The sequence below is a fragment of the Malania oleifera genome, chromosome 9 (genome assembly GCF_029873635.1).
Source record: "Malania oleifera isolate guangnan ecotype guangnan chromosome 9, ASM2987363v1, whole genome shotgun sequence".
NCBI lineage: Eukaryota > Viridiplantae > Streptophyta > Magnoliopsida > Santalales > Ximeniaceae > Malania > Malania oleifera.
Genome location: NC_080425.1, coordinates 64990405 through 65010987, shown reverse-complemented (window position 1 = coordinate 65010987; position 20583 = coordinate 64990405). Strand labels below are relative to the sequence as shown.

At 36.6% G+C, this 20583-nt stretch overlaps 1 protein-coding gene across 3 annotated transcripts in view; it reads right to left on the bottom strand.

The window, feature by feature from the left end:
* LOC131163794 (uncharacterized) overlaps positions 1-17601 on the bottom strand; it is a 36928-nt gene extending 19327 nt beyond the window's left edge. The window contains exons 1-3 of one of the 3 annotated variants that reach the window (XM_058120545.1): positions 17310-17601; positions 15449-15574; positions 13135-13233 (exon numbers count right to left, since the gene is read on the bottom strand). In XM_058120545.1, the coding sequence (XP_057976528.1) occupies positions 13135-13233; positions 15449-15574; positions 17310-17381 (297 nt within the window). In that variant the 5' untranslated portion in view covers positions 17382-17601. Of the gene's footprint in view, positions 1-13134; positions 13234-15448; positions 15994-16087; positions 16176-17309 lie in introns of those variants that run through there. The other 2 variants (XM_058120546.1, XM_058120547.1) reach the window with 2 other exon arrangements.
* Between the last annotated feature and the right edge of the window lie 2982 nt (positions 17602-20583).

The following is a 20583-nucleotide window of genomic DNA, read 5'->3' as shown; positions in this document are numbered from 1 at the left end:
CAATCTCCTTCTGCATTACAGTCTTCCACTATGCTAAATTCTCCTTTAGAATCTCTCCTCAATATCTTTGGCACTGACTCAAAAGATTTTTCTCTCTTATCATCAAACACCTTCCTCCCATACGGGCTATCTTCCAACAAGCATAAACCTTGTTACTCTCAATTCTGTTAGAATTTGGACAAAAATCATCAGAATTTCCCCCCCAAGGCAGCTTCTAATATTTCACTCCTTTCAACCCCACCATTTTAATCCCCTCTTTGACACTAGTCCCATCTTTAACATCACAAATCTTGTTTCAAAACTAGCCTGCTAATATTCTGGGTTTGTTCCAAAGAGAGCTGGAGCCTGTGAAAGAAGTCCATTATCAGAAGGTATAGAGTCCTCCTTCCTGCAAATTGTCTCTGAATACCAGGAACAGTATTTTGGGCCCGCCCATTATTGGGGTCCAGCAACAAGTACCTGAATCACCTTGCTCCTTCAGCATGGAACCCAAGAGATGCGGTCCTCCCTTAAACTACATACTACTTCCCACATCAGACTTACCTAAACATTGGCCTTGTTCAAATAATTGGCCAGTTTAGACAAGAGAGACATACCTCCTTTTCACAATCTCCTCCTCAATAACAACCCTAGCTGCCTCAGAGAGATGCACAGCTCCCATCGGAATCCTGTCTTCCTTCGCATTCCAGTCGGTCAATTCTGGTTGGCTAGCCCTGGTACTAGGCTTTGAGAACCCATAAAACTTCTTCTGTATCGTACCTCCACACCTACAGCACTGCTCTCCTCTTCCAACCTCCCTACCCTGATTTCCAGATAGATCTTGACTTCTGCAACCTTCGCCTTCCCCTTTTTTACCTTCCTGCAGCACCTGACACCACAATCAGGGACAAGAAGAACCATTTGCTGCTACACCTGCAAAATCCTTCTGAAATTCCTCAGCCAACTCACAAAAATCATTCACAAAGTGTCGCCACCCCTTGCCCTTTGGATGCCAGGAATAAAAACTGAAAATTTCTTACCTTTCCACCCCAATCCTAACTCCAAAAATTTTCCCGCCTTCACCCAACTAATAGACAGCCAATACTGTGATATACCCTTATGCATACATCAAAATCCCCTTTCCATCCAACCAAAAACCAACAATCCATCAGCAAACCAGGAAGCAGCCTCATGAAAACCTAACCCACCTGTTTCGAACAACATTATTCTCAACAATGAGCAAAGACAGAGCCCCCCCCCCCTGTGTCCAAGCGGAGACCCTTCGATTTGTAATAATTGATTCAACATAACCTACAGCAGTAAGCTTCATAGCAGCATGCGCAGATTGTCTCATGAGAGAGGAAGAGAAAGAATGAGAGAGGCCTGACCTTCCTGCTCTGAGCCCTGAAGATGACCTTCAAAGAAGAAGCCTTGACCTTGGGCTTTTGCAATATGATGCTATGAACTTGCAGTATTGCACGCAGTAGCTTTCCCCACCTTCTAATGAGCTTATGGCTGTACCAGCAGGGAAGCACCAGAGCCAAAGAACCAAAGAAGAAGAAAAATCTTCCTCCAATTACTTTATTTATAAATTATAATATATTTAGTTTTAAATCTTGCATTACTATGTCTATTAAGAGTTTCTAAAGTTTCATTAAAAAAATTCTACACCTCACTATTAATTTCTATGATTTTATGAAAACAAGATCGAAATTGATACCATCTAAATTTCCATCAAAATTTCAGTATTTTTTAAGTCTCAAAATCTTATTTGAAATCAAAATTTAAAACATTGATCAGATCACACCAGACATTGTTCAATTTCTGATTTGGAGAGTGGCAATTTTAAGAGGCACATTGGACAAATTTAGCCCCTAAAAATAAAAAACAGAGAAAGAACCTATCACATAAATGATCCTTCTCCAGCTTCTTCAACACCAGTCCAGAGCAACACGATTCTCTTCTCCAATCAGCACTAAGTCTTTTCTTTTTCTTCTTCTTCCTTCTTTTTTCCTTTTGGCTTTGTTTTCTCCCATTTTTCCATTTTCCTCTCTTGCCTAGTCATCCATCCTCTAATTTTCCAGTCACCAGCAAGACAGCAGTGCTGATTTTCCTTCCCTTCCATGGCTCAGTGCCATTTTCCTTCCCTAACCTCTTGTCACCATTGCATTGCAAATCATTGCAAGCCCCCCTCCTCCATTCTTTGGAGGCTGCCCCAAGAGTTGCAGAGAGCCCCAACATTCCTTTTTTCAATTTTTTTTTAGATCATATCTGCAAATGTATGCATGGAATTCTGTCTTTTTTTCTCAAATCTACATAGATTTCAGTTTTTTAGCTCATTAATTTTGTACACGGCCCACAGTTTTTATTCTGAATATCAATTAAGTTCTCGGTAAATATGGATTATTGGTTCACTGTTAACTATTAATGAAGTGGTATTGTGGGGATTAGTGGTTCAGTGTCAACCATGGTTTATTGGCTTACCTTCAAGTAGGCATTTACAATTTGAGCTGCAGGTTTGGGTAGCAGTTTGATGTGGCAGGGTCATTTGTTTGTGCAGACGGCTTTCAAGCACTGATTTAGGTTTAGCCCTCAATGAGATATCATTGATTATTCTTGCTTATATGAATTTGCCAGAGCTTTGATCATTCACCAACTTTAACAATTAGAGCAAATTTTAACCATTGATATTAAGTTAGAATATTTTCAATTCCAATATTTAACTGTATTTATTATAATACATAGCACATTACAAAATTTCACAAAATGTAGCATGCATTTCAATTTTGAATTGGGGAAAAAACACCAGTTAATTTCACCATTAATCATGAAAAGGCAACTAAATTCCTTTTCTTACAGTTATCCTAATCCCAAATATAGATATATATATATATATATGTTTTTTTTATTTTTTATGTTCGGAAGAAAAATTAAAACTGTAACTAGTTAATTTAATATTAAACCAGAGGAGGTGACACAAGTGAGGTTGTACAAAGTACAGAATGAAAGAAAAGCAGGACAGTACAGGTCATCCTCATCGATCCAATAGAGGGGCAGACCTGGGGCTTTAGGGGGATCTAGTTAGGCCAACATCAGGAGGGTTTGAAAGCTGCTAATAAATAAGATGGGCTGCTGGAGAGCCCAAAGCAGGCCAATACCGATCAAAGGTGTGCTTCCAACTGGCCTCACCATCGATGGGCCTAACAATACAGTTAAACAAATTCAAAGGAACAAGCCTTTGTCTTCAAGAGCCCATTTCATTTGGGCTCGCAACATTCAGGGGGTACAGGGGGGAAATGTCAAGTTGCACAAATGCACAAAAGTCCAGGGTACAGAAAGAAGAAGTAGACGACATAGGCTTCTACAAGTGTAACAAAACTGGAGAGCAAAGCCCACAGCTGCAGCAACAAGAGGAGAAAGGAACATTGGATTCAAGCTTTTCAAAGCAGGCCTTATGACAATTATCAGAGGTGATGACCAAGTGAAAAATGAAGAAGGTCGCCAAAGATTCCAAAAATACGAAAGAAAGGAAAGAGGTTTTAGTGTCAAACAACGATGTGAAGCTATATTATGACTTTGAAGATGTTGAGAATTGACTCAATATCTTCTAATGACTTCAATAAAGAGGAGGTATTGTTGTGCAGAGTGGCCTGAATGCCCATGCGCAGCGGAAACCACAAATCGAATCAGAACAAGTAATGCAAACAACCAACGTTGAATATACGCAACAATCAATCACAATGAGAATAAAGGAAAGCAAATAATCAAAGACACAAGAATTTATGTGGTTTGGCAATGTGCCTACGTCCACGGGAGCAAGTGGCTGATTTCCACTATCAATTCGTCAAAGCTTACATCAAAGGTTACAAAATAATGTTTATATTGTAACCCTATGCATACAACAGGCTTAGAAATTCTCTAAAGTACTCCTGTAATAATCCCCGGAGGAAAATCCTCCAAATCCCCCAATCTACTGATCATCCCGATTCAAAATTCTTGTTTAGCACCAAACAAAACCGTCAATAGTATCAGCAAACCATCAATGGTTTAATACTGAGGCAGTTTTCTGCAGATTAAAACCGTCAACAATTTCAAGGAAACCGTCAACGGTTATCTCCTGAGGGTGAACCGTCGATCATACCGTCGACCAAATAGTCAACAGTTTCTTTCTGCAACCTACTTCCTTGTTCTTTGCTTCACCATGCTTTCCCGGTGCATGCGTTTCACTCAATATGAGCCACATATCCAACAGGTACTAATAGAGCATTTGAGGAGACAGGGGTGTAGCATATCATAAGGAAAAGGCACAATCTAGAAGTGGGACTTTGGATGTCAAGGAGGATATTGGTGTGGATGTTGTAGGTCTAAGGTTAATCAAGCACAGAGTCAAAAGCACAAATGATATTCAGATCCTAGGAGAACTTGGCTATAAATATGTCATAAGTTCTTTGGAAGATTCTATCATGCCCATTCCCTTCCAAGCTTGGAAAAAGAACCCTCAGAAATTATCACCCAAAGACTTAGGTTAACAATGTCAATTATCACATAATTTCCCTATTCCCTTGTTACATCATGTGAACTTTGAATCATCAATGTACAATGAGGGGCCAGCAGCTAAGGGGAATTTAAAAAGTTGACCTCTTAAGAGATGAGAAGAATAACAAGGCCATTCAAGATCTCCTTGATAAGTTGGGTCTTAGATTTTGGTGAATCCTAGCGGGCATCTGGTAGGCTTAGAAAAAAAGGGTTTTGGGGGTAGTAAAAAGGCAAAAATATGGGCTGGAAGCTGGTTAGACTTGCATCTTAAGTCAACTATGGCAAAGGTGGTAGGTCTCTAGGAGTAAATAGAGGGATTAAATAGTAGTTCTCCCTTGGAACATGTGGGGGTCAGGGGGTGGTAATAAGAAGAGGTTGGTTAAGGAGTTGGTTAATAAGCTTAGTCTTGATATTTTGTTTTTGTAGGAGTCTAAATTAGGGGAGGTTGATGCCTTCTTAGTCAGAAGCATTTGGGGTTCCAAGTTTGAGGGTTGGGTGCCTCTTCCTTCTTCCGGTGTGGTAGTAGCTTAGGGTACTAGAGTAACAATGCTTAAAGAGTGTCATGTTGGATCTTTTTTGTTTTCGGTTTTATTATAGGTTAGGGCTTTTGGGGAGTAGTTGTTTACATCAGTCTATGGAACCATGTAGTTTTCTTTGCAAGATGCCCTTATTAAGAAAAAAAAAAAAAGGAGTTAGCCAATCTCTCTGGGTTTTGTAGTTTGCGTTGGGTGGTAAGGGGAGACATCAACCATGGTTGGAGATCTAAAGAGATTAGGGGTGGCAATTTATGGTATACTGACCCATTTATTATTGAGTCAACCCGAACATAACCTATTTACTTAATGGTTTAAGCAGGTTCAGGTTAGAGCCATCAGGTTACACATTTACCCACATCTCACTTAGCACTTGCCCTCTGCTCACAGCCAACCAAATTCATTCCCATGATTAATCATGATTCATAAATATGCTCCATCATGGTTTTAAATAGCAACCATAACCATTACATAACGGCATTACGAAAAAAAACAGCAGGATGGTATGTGAGAATCATATTGTCTAGACCGCAACTTCTCTCATCATCTTCTCTTCATTCTTCTCTTCTGTTTCTAACCTTTACCCTAATTCCCATAATCAAGTTATATCTTTCAAGTTGGCAACATGGTATCAGAGCAAACATCATCCTCTATGCTTAAGCTTTGTGTATTTTTTCCACATTCATGATCACAATTCACGATTGCTAATGCACTGTTCACCAGCGCTGTTCGTTACTACTTTTGAGAGTCACTATTAATCATTGTTGTTCACCACTATCACATACTGCATTGTTACTATTCATCACTACTGTTCATTGATACAATTCACAATCGCCTCCCTCTTTCTCCTTTCTCTAATCGACCTTTAAAATAGAAGCTCCCTGGTTTGAGAGTTGTTTAGGATGTTTTAGCCTTTTATTCAATCATGTACGGGTGTGGGTTTATCAATTTGGATTCCTCCCTTATTTGAAAGGTATCAGAGCAAACTGCATCCTCTATGATTAAGCCTTGTGTTTTTTCACAATTCATGATCACTATTCATGCACTGCTCATGCACTGTTCACCATCATTGTTCGTTGCTATTTTTCAGAGTCACTATTCATCATTGCTGTTCACCAATATCACATGCTGTGCTGTTACTATTCATCGCTATTGGTCATTGATACAGTTCACAATCCCCTCCCTTTTTATCCTTTACCTGATTTACCTCTAAAATAGAAGCTCCCTGGTTTCAAAATTGTTTAGGATGTTTTAGCCATCCATTCGATCATGTATGGGTGTCGTTTTATCAATTTGGATTCCTCCATTTTGTGAAGGCCATTGTTAAAAGTGCCATAGAAAATTGGCAACTGCGTCGTGAGGACTGCTCTATTGCTAGCAACTGTGGATGATCCTGTGAATATCTACCATGCCTATGACCAAGGTCTTAAATTTCGATTTCGACTCAATTTTCAAAGCTCCAAAGTACGGAAATATCAATTTCAATGTCAATTTCAATTTTAAAAAATAATGGAAATCAGTAGTAAATCATGAAATTTTTTTATGAAACTTTTGAAATAGTTAACAGACATATTAACATAAGTTTTAGGACTAAAATATTACAAGTTAAATGCATCTATGTTGTGTCAGTGGTGGAAAAGTTGTAATATAATTTGTGTATAAGAAAATGTGCATTAAAAATATTCAATTAATACAAATGAAATTACTAAATCATTTAAATATAATTTATTATACAAATAATGATAATTTAGACATGAATGCTTAGATAAAAATGTTGTTGTAAGTTTATTTTTTCATCTAACTTCAAAATCCCTTGTAATAATATTTTTGTTTCAATAAAAAATAAAATAGATTAAGAGAGAAATTTCACTTCGCTCCTAAATCTCTCAGTTGAATTCCGTGGAAATTTTGTTCTATAGATAAAATTTCGATAAGTTTTACTAAAATTGCGAGATTTTGATAAATTTCAAATGATTCGTTGAAATTTTGATGGAAATAATGTACAACAAAAATCGACTACCATTTCGATTTCGAGGGTGATGGAAATCGGAAATTTTCGACAATTTCGTGGAAATTTAAGACCATGCCTATGACCTCTTCTTGTAGCAGGAAGATTGCTGGGGAGTCTTTTGTGTTCCTGATGGATGCATTCTGCATGGCGCTGTTTCTTTTTTCCTTTTTTTTTCTTTCCCTTCTATAATAGAGGATTTTGATCATAAGTTGACTGGCTACCTCCAGGACACATACCAAAGCAACCCCCACTGCACCTGCCATGAGTTTCCACTTAAACACAGGTTTGATCCCATGAGAAATCGAACACAAAAGGTCTGAGTTAGCAGCTCATCCCAAAGCTCGCCCTTACCATTCGGCTACACTCTGAGGAGTTTCTACGCGGTGCTGCTGCTTCTGTTCTGTGGTCACAACTAATGCAAGAATCTTTAGTAATTCTGTTCCGTCTATGCGCAGAGACTAATTTTTCACTCTTGTTGTGGGCTATTTTGTGCTTCCATTACTCTCAAAATCACTACCCCAAGGAATTCATTTTGAATCTTTTCCAACCTCTTAGCTACTGGAGCCAGAGTTGTGAAAAGAGATAAGTAGAAGAAAAAGAAAGGATGATTTTAATCAGAGTGATTCTCAGCACCTTTGATAAGTAACACCTTGTTCAACCAAAAGGTCTTCTTTCAAATCTTCTGATCACCCTATCCTGCACAGCCTTGGACTTGAATTGAGCAACAAGGGGCATATCAAGTTAAGAGGTTGGGAGAGAACCAATCTTTTCTTCTTTTTTTTTTTTGGAAAACAAAAGAAGATGTATTAAGGGAGAGAATGTACAATCAACCTGAGGATACAAAATCCTCGAAAAAATATAAAAACACAAGAAAAACTCCCAAAAATAAAGAAATAAATAACTGCTAAAATCAGCCATGGTCTTAAACCCTAAGTTGGTACAATCTCATTCAATTCCCTGACATTCCTGCAGGAACTGACTCTTACCTGCATTGACCTTAAACCTAGTAGAGCTTCAAACATAGAAAATGAATCTCCGGTATTTGAGCTCCTCTTAGCTTCACAAAGAAAACGGTATCATCAGCAAAGAGAAAGAATCTCACTTTCAAATTTGTCACCTCCATTAGCTCCCACACCTGAAACCCCCTTATTCCCCCCTCCACCCTTGGTTCTTATAAGCATTCAAGAAAGGGCTTCCATGATGACAATGAATAAGTAGGGAGACAGCAGGTGTCCCTAGAGCTACAAAGAAGGCATTAGGAGAACCCTTGATCAAGATAGAAATCCAAACAAAGGAAACAAAGAAATCAATCCACCTACTCTGGTTCTCCCCAAAAACCCATTCTTCTAAGCATGTAAAGAAAGAACTTTCAATTCCACACAGTCATATGCCTTTCTTATGTCCACTTTGCAAATTTAAACCTAGTTAAGCTTTTTTATCCTTGAGTCAACACTCTCATCAGCAACAAGCATTGCATCTGAAAACTATCTTCCCAGGATAAAGACAATCCAAACATCAGAAATCATTCCCCATCACCTCTTTAATTTTAGGTATGAGGACTATTGCAATCAATTTATGAATGCCCTCCCCTTCTTGGATATCATGGGCACCTCCCTTCTTAGGAATGAGAGCAATGAAGGTGGCATTAAGGCTCTTTCTGAATCTGCCATGCTCAAACAAGTTCATTGAAAGTTGGCTAAAACATCATCTCTATCAGCGGTCCAACAATGTTTGAGAAATTCATTCAAGCCAGGAACCTTGTCCCAGTAGCAACTCTTTAGAGCCACCACAACCTCTTCTTTAAATAAAGGTCTCTTTAACCACCTTTTGTCTCCTTCACCGATTTTCTTTACCATCCAGTCTCAAATCTATTGTTCCTTGTTAAAAGTTTTGTAGAAACTCATGATTTGACTAGCAACCTGCTCCCAAGACTCTATCCCAGATGCAAATGCTATTAACCCTTCTGTGCACAATTGCCACCCTATGCAAAAACTTCATGTTATTGTCTCCTTCTGTGAGCCAAAAAGCTATAGATTTCTGTCTCCAAGAGATTTCTTCTGTTTTTAGCAAGTTTGTATCCTCTTTAATCCACAGCCTCCACCTCCAAGACGGCAGGAAGCTTAACACCAATTTTCCCAAAAATATCTTTATTCAATTTTCTTAGATCAACTTCCAGCAATTTCAGCTTCCTCAACAAATCATTACAAGGTGTACCTTCCACTTCATACGTATCCCATAAACTTTTTACCAACTCTACAAAACCCACCCTTAATCACATGTATTCAAAACAAAATGGACTGGCTACCCCTAGCTAACCTGCCGCTATCAAGAAGCACTGGGCAGTGATAGAAATTGGTCTTGGAAGGCCAATTTGGACTTGGTCAGGATACATATCCTCCCACCAGTGGTAAATGAAATTTGTTGATAATGGAGAAACTTGCAGCTTCTCTGTTGTCCAACCAAGTACTGGACTCTGCAAAGGCAAGTTAATTAATTGCAATTCATCAATTAAGGACCTGTTCTTCTAATAAAAAAGGAACTGCGGCAATACATTCTCTCACAAAGGAATCTGACAATGTTACGCCCTTACAACAAAATGGGCTGGCTACCCCTAGCTAACTCAATGCCATCAAGAAGCCATGGGCAGTGATAAGAAATTGATCTTGGAAGGCAAATCTGGAATAGGCCAGGATACATCTCCTCCCACTTGGTAGAAATTAAAATTTGTTGATCATGGAGAAACTTGTAGCTTCTCAGTTGGTCAACAAGTATTCACGACCCTGCAAAGGTAAGTTAGTTGCAATTCATCAATTAAGGACCTGTTCTTTTTATAAATAAAAAAAAAAAAAGACCTGTTGCAGAACTTTCTCTCACAAAAGAATCTGACAATGTTAAAGCCCTTGCCCACACACCAGCACAAGGCAACTCTCACCTGGAACTAACCGTCCTCAATCACACCATAGGTAGTCTTCCACTCTGTCATCGACCGAACGATACACACCAGAAAAACCCACCTAAAAGGGTTCTCCAAATTTTTCTAATATGCAGGAGACTGATTGCTCACCAATTTTTTCATCAATTTTGACACAGAATCTGGTACGCCACATTATCAAAATACCCTAGTGGTCCCTATCCCTCACTACTTGTCATTTGAAGATCTAATCCACCCTTCTTCCAGCCCAAGCAGAGCTAACTGTATTTCCCATTAAAACCTCAATTTTTGTTTCTTGGATACATACACATCCAGCCTCCATTTTCTAATGAGACCCTTGATCGCCATCCTTTTGCTGAGCTATTCAGAGACCCCTAACACTCAAAAGAAAGGATTTATCACTCCATAATTTTATTGTTAACCCCTCCCCCCCCCCCCCCCTTTCCAACCCGACTTCCCTTAAGATTGATGGTCCAATGGAGCATGCTAGTCTCTCAACCCCCGTCCCCCCCCCCCCCCCCCCCAAAAAATTTCACTGAGCTTCTTTTTCCTGTCCCTCTTCCTCCCTCCCTCCCTCCCTCCACCTTTTCTCCAGGCTAAGAAGAAGATCCATAACCGCCTTCACCAAAATCCTTTAACTGTCTTTTGACCCACTTGGAAAGATCCCCACATGATGGCCCCTATCCCTCCCCTCATAGCTAACTATCGACCAGTTATTGGGTCGACAATAGCTAGGGGGTGACACTCAACAACCCCTTTTCCTTGGCTATTAGCTTGGACAACATCCTTGTTGCCCTCCTCTTGGCCTTCAAGGTCAGTTTTGCTGTTCCATATTCTGCCTGCTGAGGTACAGATGATCTAATCCTTTGATGACTGTCTTGGGTTCTTTCAACGTTCTTTGGGGAGTGCCAAAAGGAGACAGGTTTTGGATGCTTCCAGAAGATTTTCTTACAAAGTTCTTTTTCACTCATTAGACACCATTTCCTAGTGCTATTCCTTTCTTTCTGCATTCTTTTATTTGCTTCATAGAAAAATACAAAATCAAGAATTCCCTTCAGATGTGTGTGTGCTTCGTTACTGGAGTGAGGAGAGTAATTATCATTTTTCTTTTGGATAAAAGAAGACAGTTTATAAATATCCAAAAAGCAGAATGCAAGTCTTGGAGGACAAGGAGTCCTCCTCAAGCGATCTAGAACAAAAAATACAGAACATATACATATATTTACTTATGAAATGCTGCCTTTTCAATCCCTTTTGAGATTGGAAAGCGATAATCCCCAAAAAAGACCAAGACAGTGCACCGCAAAAGAGAGAGAGGAATATCACTCTAATTCTAGCATTCCACTCAACCCACAAGGTCCAAAGAATGGCGAAAACTGCTGCGCTCCAAGGTAATCTACCATTTCTATTTTCTCCAAAACCCCTATAGTTAACCAATAACAGATCTCCCACCTTTTCCGGCACCAACCATTCTTCCCCAACATAAGAAAAGAGGGTGCTCCAAAGCACGTTGCCACCCTGCGTGCACAGAGAGATGAGCATTCATTTCATTGCATTCACAACACATAATGCACATACCCAAAGAATCACCCTCCCACACTCTCTCATCCTCCCTAATGAAATGAATTTGCTAGTCCATCAAAGAAAGTAGGATAGTGTGCTCATCAGCCTCTCATTGAGATTCCTCAAGAAGTGCAAATCCCAGAAACAAGAGTCCCTCAAATGAAACGAAATAGCTGATGGGAGCCTTATGTAACAATGAAAGTTTAAATAGACAAGGGACATTAAGCTCCAAAGAAGACTCGTCCATCCACACATTCTCCCAGAATCGAACCTTTTTATCATCACCTACTTTGAACTGGATGGAAGGAAAGAACCAACCAGTTATCAGGGACAACAAATCTTAGGGACATGAATGAGAGATGATATCGTTGCCTCTTGTATCCCACCCATTCATTGGATCCTGTAGTTGTTCTTTATCACCTTATGCTATAGGGAATCAACTTCCAGAGGGAAAATCCAAAGCCACTTGCCTATAAGGAAATGTTCTTGGATACCACATTCCCAATGGCCAGGCCCCACCCCCTGGATTTAGGTATGCTAACCAGCACCCCAGCTAGATGCTCTCTCCTACCCAAAGGAAATTACACATCAGCCTCTCTAAAGATCTAGCTACTTTCAAGGGAACTTTAAACATGGAGAGGTAATAAATGGGAACGTTGGAGAGGGAGGCACTAATGAGTGTGGAGACCAGTTCTCGTTTGGTTTTACATTGTCCATTTAGAATAACTTTTTTGGTGTTTCTGGGGAGCATTCATTTTGTCCATCTTCTCTGGGGAGTATATGCCTCCTTGGTGTAAGATTTTTGGAAAGGAGAGAGGAGCATGTAATGCCATACTTTTAGTTCTGTTAGACCTACTAGTTAGGTTGTGAATAGAGACATCTTTCTTACTAATTTGCAAAGATGGGAGAGCTTTGATGGATTACCTTTGTGACGTTGTTGATTTTTTCTTTTTGTTCTTTTTGCTTTCCTGTTTTTTAGGAAGATTTTTTTCCCTCCATGAAACATCGCCTTTCTTTCTTATCCTAACACATTTCTTTGCTTACCACAAACAACTATTTGAATTTTTGATAGGATTTCAAATTATTTTGCTGATATTAACACAGATGGTTGTTTATGATAGAAATTGCCAAAAAAAAAATAGCCTAAAAGCTGGCAAGCGGTTCATGGGTTTTCAAAATTTGGCTTTCTTGAAGTCAAAATTCAAAAATTGACAAAGAAATCAAATTGAAAGAACTCAACTTGCCAAATGATGCTTTTGAGATTAATGTGCGCTTCACAGAACAGGGACAGAGCAGTATTTTGGCAGAAATTACACTTATAACAACTAAAATTCATTTAATAATTGAGTTGCCAGACTGTTGAACATTATGGAGCAACAGAAAGACTTGATAGACTTCCCAATCCATATCAAATAAAAACTCAAAAACCATTAAACTGAGAAAGCAGGCATCTGCCTTTTCTCCACAAAACTTGAATATTAAAACAGAGCTAAAAATTCTATCAATGAAAACAAAAAACAAACGGAAATAAAAGAGTCTTTAAAAAGAACATATAGATGAAAAGGCAGCAATGTCCGTACATGGTGAACGTCGATAGCATCCAAAAACTTTTCAAATGCTTGAATCCACTCATGATGATTCCATACACGTGGAATGTCAACAGAAATCACCCTGTAACCCTGGGATATGAATTCAGAAATTACTTTTCACTACATTCAAAATACCAATGTTAGCAGTAACATACAGACCAACAAGCCATCACTGTCGACTATAATAAGAGGTGTCGGAGCAGTAGCCAGCCCAATTTAAAAAAGTGAAAAGACAGTGTTTTCTGATAATTAGACCAGTTGATATATGCTACATAAACAGTCAACAAAAAAGATAACACAGAAAATGAATTCTGTTATATTATTGCCTTTTTTATAACAAAAGCCGCATGAGGAACATATGTTTGTTTCATTAATTTAAAATTTTAATGTTTCCCTTGCAATATTTTAATGGAACTGAAGCATCAAATGGTCCACTCAGTCACACACATGCACAACAGGAATTTTTCTTCTTTTGGTCTAGCTGGAATTTTATCAGACAATTAAAAATGGAACATAAAAAAAAAAAAAATTAATGACTATGATAAGTGTACATCAAGGTTGCACTTTGAGTCCTTATCTTTTTACTTGAGTCATTGATGAACTAACTAAGAATATCCAAAATGAAATCCCCTAGTTATGTTGTTTGCAGATGATATCGTGTCGATTGATGATAGTAGGAGTGGAGTGGAATCTAAGCTAGAACTTTGGAGAGCCACAATAGAATCTAAAAGGTTCATGATAAGTACGAATAAGGCAAAATATATGAAATGTAATTTCAGTAATGTAAGGAGTAGCAATAGAGAGAAGATTAAACTTGATAATCAAGAGATTAATAGCATTGATAGATTAGATATCTTGGATCTATTATGCAAGCTAAAGGGGAAATTGAAAAAGATGTAGTACATAAAATTAAAACAGGCTGGGTAAAATGAAGGAGTGTGTCAGGTGTATTGTGTGATCGTAGAATACCCTTAAAATTAAAAGGAATGTTTAATAAAATGGCTATGAGGCCAGCTATGCTTTATGGTTCAAAATGTTGGGCAACTAAGAAACGTGTACAAAAAATAAAAGTTACTAAGATGCGAATGTTAAGGTGGATGAGTTGTTTAGTATTAAAAGATAAAGTAAGAAATGAACATATACGTAATAATTTAGGCATAGCACCAGTTGAAAACAAGATAAGGGAGGGGCGGCTTAGATGGTTTGCGCATTTGAAACGTAAGCCTAGTAGAGCACATGCAAGAAGGAGTGAATTAATTTTGTCTGACATGAAAAGGGGTAGAGGTAGGCCTAAAATAACTTGGAATGGGATAATAAGGAAGGATTTAATAGTCCTCAACCTAATAGAGGAAAACGCTCTTGATCAAGTGAATTGGCGGAAAAGGATTCATGTAGCTCATCTCACCTAGTGAGACTTAAGGCTTGTTGTTGTAGTTTGTTGTTGTTGAATGACTATGGAAAGCAAATTGAGGTTACTTACCTATTTTTACAGTACGTAACTCCAGCACTCACAACAAAACACAAAACTCAATTGACAGGAGAGTAAACTGCAAATGGAAAGATGTTTTTAAAACTAGTTAAGACGTTTCCATTCTATCTTTCTTCTCTCTAATGACAAAACTGAAGCTACACATAAACTTGGGTGGCACTACACCCATGTCTACGCACTCTTGAGAATGGCATGCAGCCTCAATAGAGAAATAGTAATCTGCCAAAGATTGAAGCCTATGAGCCCTTGCAAATAATCATAACCATGAATTTTCAAAATCATAAAGTAAATCTTAGTGCATTCCTTGAGATGGTATTTGGTTTTTAATAAAAAAAGAATTGAGAAACCAAAAATAAAATTCTAGGAATTATTTTTTAAGCATTTATGAGCATTTTCTTTTCCTTTCCCTCATTCCTTTAGGGCTTATTTGGATCAAGGATTTTGTTTAGGGAAAGAAATGGAAAAAAGTTAATAGTAAGAAGGAAACTCATTTTTCAATATATTTTCTCTCTATACTAAATACTATTAAAAATGAATTTACTCTAATAGAATTTAAAATTAAGAAAAATCAAATTTTAATGTGTAAAATCATTATTTCATCGATTAATTTCTTTTTTTTTTTTTTCTCACTTTCCTTGATAACAAAACATGAAAAAGTAGATTCCCTCAAAATTCCTTTCCTTTCTCTAATAGTTTCCAAGCTCCAAACAGGACCAAAGAGAAGGAACGTGAGCATAAGAAAAGATAAGGAAAAGATAAGGTACAACCACAATTTATGTTACAGTTATAATGATGTTATCCTTATATCAAATATACCTTCATGGACAATGCCATGATCTGTTTATAGTAAACATCTGCTGTTCCTGCTGTGCCAGGAAGGCAGATAAGAGGAGGCACCATTTTTGGACCAAAGTCGTAATATCGCCATTGCTTCGAGCCAATCTACAAGAAAATTCTTATTAAAAAAATAGTGTGGTTAAAATAATCAATCAAATAATAAAAACAACACAAGGTGAACCTTTCACTACATTCACAATGGTAAGAAATCAACAATCCCCTCTAGCATTTCTAAAGTCAAAACTGTAACACTCCAGGCCAAACCCGCAGGCCTAAAATGCTTAAGCTAGGCTTGATGGTAGGTTTATTAAAGCTTATAAAACACATAAAATCTTCCCCTCCATGATCAATGTAGCACTGAAATTTTGAAAATTTGGGTATCATAATCTCCCTCCGTCCCTTGTTCAAATGTGTAGAATCCCCGCTGTGGCATGTCACAGGCCTCATCTTGCCTATGTGGGAAATAGTTCCATTCTACTCCACTGTTCAGCTTGCGCAAGTTAAAAGACCCCTGTGCCACATGACTGATTCTCCAAGTCAATAATAATGGGTACTTCAACACCAAATGTAATGTCATAAGAGCCGCTAGCTCAAGAATCTTTGCACTGGTCAGCTCACCCGAAATGCTTATTAGTCAGGTTTCTTGGCAGGAAGCTTGCCCAAGGTCATAAACCACGTCAATCATCCCTCCACAACCAACGGGGGACTGGGCATTGGGTATCACAAAAACAATTTTAAGCTCATTAAATAATTAGAGCACAGAACTTAATAAAAGACACACTGAAAACTACAACCTAAAAGCTGCAACCAATATCATTAACACCTCACTCAAAAGCATTGATCTATTGTTCCAAATAGCCACCTCAAAAGATTGAGCCATCTCTCAAATTTCATAGAAAAATAATTGGATATCCAATTCAGAATATGATTGACAATCTTTTTCCAAAAACAAAAAAAGAATATGATTGATGGCTAAAAAGGTTTTGCCACTTAGGCACTTACCAAAGCAAATCTCATTTAGTTCAAAAGTTTATGGGAACAACGGAGCAATAAAATTTTAAACAAAAAAAAAAAAGATAATACAAACTCTCTTTAACAAAATCAAGATTCAAAATTCAAAAATACTGTCAATTCCTGCCAGCCTAGAGTCATGGTCAGATCAGAATTTCTAATCAGAGAAACAATCTCTCCGGCCGTGGAGGTAAGGCTGTGTACATCATGCTCCCCCCAGACCCCAATTGAATTGGGTAAGTTGGGCATTAGGTGTAAACATTCTTCTAAGCAAAAAGAAAAAAACGCCAACATTATCAATTACATAAAAACAATATAGTAATCATCCAAAGTCCAAAGATGAGAAGAAATTGTTGTTAGAATTGTCACGGGAGCAGTCCAGCATGCGCTATATGGCCCAACAAATTTTGCTAACCTTACACTTAGTAAACCCCAATCAAAATAATGAATCACGTCCGCTAGAGTATTGACAAAACACAGACACAACCGTACATGTAAGGCTCAAGATGAAAATATGGACCACAAAGCTTGCGACTTAAATATACACGCATCCAAATCCGCAAATTTTGCGTGCAATTTGCAAAAAAAAATACCCTAAAAGCATTAATTTTCCTTAAAAATACATGGAAGATTGAAACCCAGTACACAAGATTATCAATCAAAGACAAATCCATGCTCCACAGCACCATAAAATTGAACTGCAAGAAAAGAGATTACAGCTGAAAAATTATACCCACTTACAACTAGATGCTAAAAGAGTGGAAGCAATATCAGAATATACCCAAAAAAATTGGAGGAAAAATTAAAAAGGGAAGACAGGGGATCTTACAGGGATCTTGTGGAGAGGGACCTGTGACTTAAAGTGAACATAATCTCCGGGCGCCGAGAAGACGCCTTTCATTGCCAGCAGTGTCTATGTTCGCCCATATACCAAAATACCCACCACGGATTCCATTGATTGCCGATCTCTCTTCGTCAGAAATCTCTCCCTCCTCTCCCCTCTCTCTCTCTCTCTCTCTCTCTCTGTGCAAAACTTTCTTGTTCGTCTCTTGCTGGAGCTGTTTATTCGAATGCTCCAAATAATTTCTTGGGACGGAGGAGACGAGGAGAAGAAGACGAACAAGCGTGGCTGGGCCCATCATCGTCACAGTTAATTGACGGACCGTTCCCCAACTGCACGTCAGCGTTACTGTCTCATTATGGCTACATGTAACAGTATATATATAGGAGAAATTGATATCGGGTGAAAAAAAAATAGAAATGAAAATTAAAAATTAGAAACTAACAAACCTGTTTTCATTTTCATCTTTTTTTTTTCAAATTTTACTTTACAATAGAAATTTTATTTAACATGGCAATTGAAAAATAATAAAAGTATTTTTTAATTGACTTTATTATTATTATTTAAAATTTATGTACATTTCTATTTTAATTATATTTAAATTTATGTAATCATTTAATTTGATATTAATTTAAAAGTGCATAAAGTGAATAATTTAATTCAAAAAACTATTTCCGGATAGTAAAATTTCTAGTAACAAGTTGCCAAAAAAATTAAAAATTATAAAATTTGATTTTCAGTCTTTGGGTAAATAACTAAAAAACAATGACAAAATTAGAAAATTGATAACATAAATAAACATGTTTTATAATATGTTTCTTCACTATGGAGAAAACAGAAATAGAAAACGAAAAATAACAACAATACCAAAAAGGCCCTTAGTCTTTAATTTTATTTTCCCTCAGCCCGATTGAAAAGAACTAATCTTTTCTTTTTTGATTTTTCTTTTCTTTTTATTTTTGTAGGTTAATAAAGTTTCAATTCATAATTTTAATGATTTGAGAAAATAGAAAATAAAGTTACAATACATGATCTAACAAATAATTTGAAAAAAAGTAATTTACATCTCTTAATGTACGTTTGGGTTAAGAATTTTATTTGAAAAAATAAGAATGAAATTCCTTTTCAGTATATTTTGTATCTATATCAAATATTATTACAAATAAAAATTTATTATAATATAGTTTAAAATTTTAAAAACGAATCAAATGCTAACAATGTTTAAAATTAAATTTTTGTCATTAATTTTGTATTTGTTTTATTTTCTTTCTCAATTTTCTTGATTCATTCATATTTTTCTTTCCTTTTTCTAATGTTTTTTAAGCCTCGAATGGGTCTTTTAGATTTTTTCAATATTTTGCTTCATCTAATATTTAAAAAGCCCAACTTTTAAAATGTAATCTAAAATTCTAATTTAACGTAATATACTATCATTTTTTGTCTTTTCTTTTTCTTTCTTGTGATGTATCATTGTCATTCTCTAACTGCACGTCAATAGTCATTTTTAACGAAATAGTCAAAACTCTAATCTCAAAACTCCACACCAAAAACCGAGGCAACTACAGCTAAAACTCATGTTCTCCTTTTTGCTCTATTCATTTTATCAAATTGGGGCATTTATATCTCTTTTTGGCTCATTGAAACCATTTTTGATGATTTAGAATAGTTTGAAAGGATTAGAGTAGTCCGAAAGCGTTTTAGACCTTTTACACAAAATTAAAAAAAAAAATCCCTATATTTTGAATTTTTCTTCTTTTTCAACAATTTTTACCATTTCTAATTTTTTCTAAATTATTTGTTTTTTTTTTCAAGCTCTAGTTGTGTTTTTATTTATTTTAATAAATTAAAATTTTATTTTAAAAAAATAAAAATTGACAAAATACCTACTTGACTAGACCCCAAGGGCAGTCTAGTGGTTCTATGTGTGCATATGTACGCTTGCATATGCTTTGATTGGCTTTAAGCTCTAGACCAGTCAACCAAATTGGTGCGAGGCTAAAAAAATTCATGTTTTTTATGGTTTGTTTTTTACATCTTCATGTGTCTACAATTTCCAACCTCCTCCTCGCATTTTCCTAGATAAAAGTTTAATATCACCTAATTTACCTGCCCCCTTTCTTGGGAGCCCACTGAAGTCGAAAATTAGTGTAAGAGCATGACTTTAGTACCCGTTTATACCCTAAAGTAAATACCTATAGGCATCCATGATAAGTCAAATACTTACTTTAAGACAATCCACAAACTAATCACCCTTATTTGATAAGTCCAATTACATACATTTGAAGTCATGGGTTAAAACCTACATTCAATCAAGTGATGTAGGAGTTTTAAAAAATATCCTTTAAGGTCCCAAGATTTCCATTGAATTGGAGAATGGAAACTTAATTCCAAAATCTTTGGATGAATGGAATGAAACTGATGAAAGATATATCCAACCTAATGCAAAATTTGTCTATATTTTCGTTATTTTTAACTCATAATGAATACAGTAAGGTCTTAGACTATGACTTGGAAAATGAAACCTAGGATAGAGAAGAAATTCTACATGAAGGAACAAACCATGTAGAAGAGTCGAAGGTAAACATGCTCATGAGTATGAAATATTTAAGATGAAAGATGAAGAAACTATTGTAAACATATATAATTGATTTACTAATATCATCAACCCAATGAAAGGGCTTAGTAAGACTCATCCTACTAGACTCATCTATAGATGAGTTGGTACACTCATGAAATAAACAGGAATATTACCAACACATCTCTTGTGCACGAAAAGACGAGCATAACTCTTAAAGTAGTATAACCATATCATAGTTCTGGAGAAGAGAATAATAAAATGCTAATCTCTAATATGGCAACCTACTTTAAACGTAAAAAATTAGAGAAAAATTTCTTTCATTAACAAGTCCCACAAGGAAGACAACAAGAAAAGATAAGAGAGTACATACTATGAGTGCAAAAAGTCATTTTAGATCAAAGTATCCATTATATAAAAAGAGATGAAGCAAAGAAAATAGGAAAAGTGCTATGCACTTGGAGTGAATTGGAAGCATCAAACACTAAATAGAAAGGTACTGCAAAAGAAACTGAGAACCTATATCTTATGGCAGAAAACATCCAATAAGACTCAATGGTAATAAATAATTCATCTATAACTATCAATGCTACTTTTGATGGTCTAGAAGAATTACGCAAATATTTCAAGTTAAAACAAAAGTTTCTTCATTTAAGAACTAAAAATGTTATGTTGAAAGAAGCAACT